This window comes from Arvicanthis niloticus, chromosome 1 (assembly GCF_011762505.2).
Source record: "Arvicanthis niloticus isolate mArvNil1 chromosome 1, mArvNil1.pat.X, whole genome shotgun sequence".
In the NCBI taxonomy this organism is placed as follows: domain Eukaryota; kingdom Metazoa; phylum Chordata; class Mammalia; order Rodentia; family Muridae; genus Arvicanthis; species Arvicanthis niloticus.
In genome coordinates this window covers 100,000,599-100,006,598 of record NC_047658.1, presented here as the reverse complement: position 1 = coordinate 100,006,598, position 6,000 = coordinate 100,000,599, and the positions used below count along the sequence as shown (strand labels likewise).

Genomic DNA, 6,000 nt, shown 5'->3' with positions numbered 1-6,000 from the left:
CACTGCATAGGCCAGGCCAGAAGAGGTCATGGGTATCCTGCTGTGTCACTTTTTGCTTGAGACAGGGTCTTTTACTAAACTGGGGGCATTTTTCCCCCTAGACTGGATGGCTGTCAAGCCCTAGTGACTGACTTGCCTCTTCCCTGATTTTGTCCCATTCCACTGTTGGGGCTACTGACCCAGTGCCTTTTTACCTGGGTGGTTTGGATCTGAACTCAGGTCCTCATATTTGTGCAGCAAGTGTCATTGCCTACTGAGCCATCTCCTTAGCCCTGCACTTCCTGGTTTGTTTAGAGACAGATTCTCACTAAGTATCCCTACCTGGCCTGGAACTCATTATACAGACTAGGCTGGTCTTGAACTAAGCTCCATCTGCCTCTGTCCATCAAGTGCTTGGAGTAAAGGCCTGCACCACCACACCTGGCTCTTCACTCCTTTTTAAAGGCTGAATAATAGTCCAGATCTGTATTTCATTTATTCATCAGTTACTCAGAGACACTGGGCTGTTTTGACCTATCGGTTGTTGAGAATGGTGTTGCTATGAACATGGCTATACTTATATACATTTAAGCTTCTACTTCCAGTTCTTTTGGGCATATAGTCAGAAATGAAATTGCTGGATCGTACGGCAATTCTATGTTTAACTTTTCGAAGAGCTGCCAGGCCATTTTCCACTGTGGCGGTACTGTTTACATCCCCAGCAGCCCTTCACAAAGGCTCCCATTTCTCCACATCCTTTTTCCTTTTGTTGATGACAGCCATCCCAATGGACAAGAAGTGGTATCTTACTGTGGCTCTCATTTGTATTTCCCTACTGACTGGGGCTGAACATTGTGTGAGTCTGCTTATTGGCCATTTGTACACCATCCTCAAAGAAGCATCTATTGGAGTCTGGTTATATTTTTGAATTTTAGAGATTTTTATTTGAGTGTGTATACATGCACACAAGGGCACGGGTGTTATATTTGTAGATCAGAAGAGTGCATCAGATCCCTTGGAGCTGGAGTTACAGGTGGATGTGGTTACTGGGAACTGAAATCAGGGCCTCTGGAAGAGCCGCCAATGCTCTTAACTGCTTAGCCATCTTTCCAGCCCTGGGGTTTTATTGTTTATATTCGACATCTTTTGAGAAATGGACAGAGTCTGAACCAATTCAAATGTTGATGGTAGCTACAGTTACTTTCTTAAACAGGTTAGTGTACTCATTCTTATTTTGTGTGCATGCATTTAATGCTACCTGTATGGAGTTGAGAGGACAACCTGAGGAAGTCAGTTTGCTCTTTCTGGGTTGTCAGGCTTGGGGCCAAGTGCTTTACCCACTGAGCCATCTTGCCAGCCCCAAAGCATTAGCAGTGCAACCTTACCTGGGTGGTTGCCAGATTCCCCTGTTTACAGGAGCAAGAGATGAACCAACGACTTCATATATGCCAGTCAAGTGTTCTACCTACTGTGCTACACCCCCAGGCCTGGGCTCCATTTTAAAATGCAGGTGGTCAGGCTGAATTTCGAAATAATTTTTAGTTCTGAGTTCATAAGAAAGAGGGTAGTGGTTTTTTATTGTGATATGTGGTACATGTGCAGGGGTCTGAGACAACTTAGTCTACTCCTTCCTTCTATCTTTACCTAGCCCTTGAGGATTAAACTCAGATCCTCTGGCTTGGTAGCACCTTTGCCGGCTGAGGCATCCTGCAGGGCCCACAATAGTATTTTTCTAAAGAGGAATTAAAAATGAGGCTGCAGGAAAAGACAGCTGACTGTGGTTTCTTGGTGAGAATAGAGGGCTACGAAGGGCAAAGATGAGAAACAAAAAAGCAGGAGTTATCATAGTTGGGACTAGAAAGCAGACACTGGTGACACAGAAAGCCCGGGCATGGACAAGGTCAGTTTGCAAGCGAGTCCTGGGCCCCATGGCCTTGGAGTGAAGCTGCTGGGGAGAAGCAAACTCTTAAGAGGAATCTATGAGAACACAAATCCCTGGAAAGACGGAGACAACTGGGTCAGAGGCGGGTGCACACCTGTGAATTCTTTCACAGAACATCAAGACCAGCCCCAGGCCTATTGGGGGAATGTGACTATCATAAAAGGTGTGTTTGAGAGGGACCATTCCGCTTTGCCATTCAGAATAGTTTGACTATAAAACATAGAAACCTTACATTGCCAGTTTCGCGGCCGGTATCTGGGTGTGCAGTTTTAGCAAACAGGCCGAGATAAAGCCCGAGAATGGCAGCGCTCTCCAGAACGCACAGCGATGGGTTCAAGGGCTCAGAGGCCTCCAACAGAGGCCCACCTCTGCTATAAATTTCTCTGGTCGCAAAGGACCGGAGGAGGCCACCTACACCACTCTACGTGGCTTTCTAAATGGTGGCCCCTGTGGTCTTCAAAATTGTGACCTTGGACACTCTCTCTCGATCATACAGTCCAACATCTCAGACCAGTCGCAAGCAGCCCAAAGATTTTTTTTTTGTTAAACAATTGAATCCAAGGGCTCTGTTCAGCGCCACAGGGGTCCTCAGAAACCGCGCTCTTAAAGTCTGGGAAACCTGGGGTCCCTGAGCGCAAGGAGCCCGCTCCCTTCCGGGGACAGCGCTGGGATGTCGCAAGTCATGGCCAAGGAATCCAGCCCAGATGCTGACTAGTCTTGGGCGGCCGCTGTGCCCCATCGTCGTTGTGAGTCCAGATTCCAATCGCAATTCACCGAGACACTTGTGGACTCGTGATCGTGAAAGGGCACCGCACACGCGACCCCCAGGCCCGCAAGGCCTCAGAGAGGTAGATGACTTGACCAAGGCAAGGCTTTAAAAATAGCCCCAGCGACATCCAGACAACAGAAAGACATTTCTAAGTGTGTAAAAACATTTGGCTTCTCGCAGCGAACACATCGTGGCAAGTTCCAGCACACAGACCAGTCTTCGCGCGCACCCGCAGCCAGCGCTACCTCCCTGGCACGGTCTCCCGGATCTGGGATCTGGGATCGCAAGTGCCCCCTGTGGCCGGCCCGCGCCTGACCTCACGAGCCTGGGACGGCACCCGTGGCCTGCTCGGGGCCCAGGAGGAAGTTGGAGCCTCGGGGCCGAGTAGAGTGCAGGTCGGCTGAGCGGGCGTGGTGGGGGCCTTATCGAGCCGGGGCCACCCGGGGGACCGTGCTGAGGCCCGCCAGAGCTCGCGTTTCCCCACGTGGCGGGCCCCACGTGGAAGGGGAGGATCCTGGAGGAAGGAGGGTGAAGTCACCCTACCGGCTGCGGGACCCCTGCGCGTCCCCAGGGTCTCAAGGGAGGCGCGGGGCTGGGCCGGGGAGTGTCTGCTTTGCCCGGCCCCCTCGGCTGCCCGCAGCGCCAGTATGCACTTTCGTGTAGCTGCTAATCCCCGGAGAGAGCCGATTTGTAGTGAGAAGTATCTGTAGGGGCGAGACCGGACCATGTGGGGTTGTGTCATTGGTTTGCAAAGAGAGACCCCGCCTTTGAAAAAAAAAAAACGAGTGAGCGAGGGGACCCTCACCTCGCCTCCCGCCTCGCTCCTGCGCAGCCGGAGGGCACCGGAGCAGCGGCCCGCGCTGCTTCCGTCCTTCCCTTTCCTTTTCTCTGCGCTTTCCTCCTCCTTCCCGGGAGGAGAAAACAAATAAAGAAGAGCAAATAGCCGGGAGGCGCTCGGCTTCCAGGACCTTCCCTCCCCGGATCCAAGTTGCAGCCAGCATCCTCTCGGGGGGTGAGAGAGGCGCGGGCCAGGGACCCCCAACGCAGCCCCCGCCAGGCCGCGGGGCTGGCAAGAAGGCGCGCGGCCGGACGAGGGGGGGACAGGATCGGGAGCCGGTGGGCGGGGGAAGGGGGTGGGGTGGGTGGGGAAGTAGGAAGAGGCTCGCCGGCGACGGGAGGAGGAGGAGGAAGGGAAGGGAAGGAAGGGAGGGAAGGGAAAGCAAAGGAAGGGAGGGGAGGGCGGGAGGGGGTGGGGCGCGGAGCTGGAGAGATTAAGTTTTTGTGTGTGTGTCTCTGTGTGCGTGTGTCATTTTAAGGTGGCTCGGGAGCGGCCCAGAGGAGCCAGCTGCGGCCGGAGGAGCGAGCGAGAGACCGAGCTGGGAGCCATGCCGCGCTGAGAGGGGGGGCCGCACCGCCAGCGCCACCAACACCGCCGCCGCCGCCGGGTGGGGTGGGAGGGGCGGGAGCCACCGCTACCGCCGCCGCCTCCCGGGTGGGCGCCCTTCTCCTTGGACGCCGGCGACCCAGGACGAGGTAAGGGCGGGGGTACCGGGGAGGGCTGGGGCTGTCGCCGCCCCCGCCTCACCTGCGGCCGCTGGCTGGGGCGCCGTGCCCGCGCCTCACTGCGCCACTCCGGGAGAAGGAGGAGGGCGAAGGACACCGGGCCGGCATCCGAGGACATCTTTGGTCAGCGCCCCTAGCCCTGTGTCCACACACTACGCCCGGGGATGGACCCCCGTCTGGGGGTTCTCGCCCTCCGCCCCTCGCCACCGAATGCGCCTGCTGGCCGCCCTTTGCTCTAGGATTTTTGTTGTTGTGATGAGAGTTGATGAATGCGAAGTAGGCGGTCACCTTCCTTCCCATCAGGATTGGAAAAAAAAAAAAAAAAGGAAAGAAAAACCCGGCGCGCAGCGGCGTCCGGAGGGCAGCGGCGGCAGCGTCTGGCGACGGTTTCCTAGGCGCCCCGGGCTTGCTCCTAGAGCCCGGTGGGTGCGCGCGCGGGGGCCGCTGGCGATCTCGGACGAGCGCGCTGCGCGCCGCGGGGACAATACGGCCGGATCCCTAGGGACCAGGAGTCCGAGCATGACGGGGTGCGGCAGGCCTTGCGCCTGGGAGGCGGGCGGGCAGGGGGGAGTAGAGACCCGGGTCGGCGGGGACAAGTCGGGGCGCGCGTGGCTCGGGGCCCCTGGGGGCGCGGCCCCTGTCGGCCCGGGATCCCGCGCGGTTCCCCGAGAGTGTAAGTGAGAGGCCGGGAAAGACGCGAAGCGAATCCCTTTTGTTTTGCCGGCCCGGCATTGTTGGCTCCTTGGGGCAGTCGGGGCCACATCTGCCGCCGCCGCCGCCAGTGGCGCGCGGGGCTCGGCCCGCCAAAGTCGCGGCGGGGCGGGGGGCCTGGGCGGGCTGCAAGGGCGGGGGCGGGCGGCGCGGGCATTTCCTCTGCCCAGCCGCGCTCCCGCGGGCACCACTTCCTCCTCGCCCTCCGCCCGCTGTCCTCGGCGCCCTCGCCGGGACCGCACTTTTCGGGTGGGGCGAAGCAAAAAAGAAAGTTTCCTAAAAGGGGCTGGTTGGGAGCGCCTTGGGCACTGGGGATCTAGGGTGGCGCGGGGACCGTCCGGCCGCCGCAGTCGCCTCCTCGCTCCTGGAGTGTTCCGCGGAGCCGGATCGACCGGCGGGAAGAGCCTTTCTTCTCCGGCTCGCGCCCTTCCCAGTGCCTTGGGCGACTGAGGCTGGGCAGCGCGGGAGTGCCGGCGCGCCCAGGCCTTGCTTTTGCGGGAGGCCCCGCGGCGTGGCCGGTCGCCTGCAGCCCACGCTGCACCCAGGGGCGCGGAGGCCGCGGGCCCGAGAGCTCGGCGCGGTCACCGCGGGCAAAACCTCGCGCGCACAGACTCCCTCCGGTGGCTTGCTTAACGCCGGCGATACTCGCCGACACGGAGAGTGCGTGTGCGCGCGCGTGTGTGGTACCCCTGCCCAGCCCCCAACCCCTACTTTTCTCAGATGCGGCCCAAGCAGCGGTTGGCTTTAGGGGACCCTCAGGTTTGGGATTTTGGAGGGGACCGGAGGGAATATTTTATGAAATCTCTGCGTGCTTGGAGGCTGGTGGCAATGGCCTACGTCGCCACGCTAGGCTCCCAACCTCGGGCAAATAGACATTCCTGGATATTGGCCCTGTTTTTTTTTTTTTTTTTTTTTTTTTTTTAAGAAAAAAAAAAAAAAACCAAAAACTAGGGAACTTTTGAGAGACCTTAGATGCGAGTGGTAATAGAACTCTATGCATTGGGAAATTGAAGTCCAAAGGCCTTTATTTGCAATT

At 57.8% G+C, this 6,000-nt stretch overlaps 2 protein-coding genes across 7 annotated transcripts in view; one reads left to right on the top strand and one right to left on the bottom strand.

Annotated features, from left to right (window-relative positions):
• Positions 1–1,528: 1,528 nt before the first annotated feature.
• On the bottom strand, positions 1,529–4,371 carry LOC117719185 (uncharacterized). Its single transcript, XM_076928922.1, has 3 exons — positions 4,063–4,371; positions 3,496–3,851; positions 1,529–3,394 (listed from the first exon to the last, which is right to left on the bottom strand). Exons 1-3 carry the CDS (start codon positions 4,369–4,371, stop codon positions 2,932–2,934), a joined length of 1,128 nt encoding a protein of 375 aa, XP_076785037.1. The 3' UTR covers positions 1,529–2,931.
• Positions 3,574–6,000, top strand: part of Ctbp2 (C-terminal binding protein 2) — a 133,854-nt gene continuing 131,427 nt past the window's right edge. For 2 of the 6 annotated variants that reach the window (XM_034485994.2, XM_034485985.2), the window contains exon 1: positions 4,615–4,780. The gene's annotated coding sequence lies outside the window, so the exon portion shown is untranslated. Of the gene's footprint in view, positions 3,703–3,931; positions 4,224–4,614; positions 4,781–6,000 lie in introns of those variants that run through there. The other 4 variants (XM_034485982.2, XM_034485980.2, XM_076912129.1 and 1 more) reach the window with 4 other exon arrangements.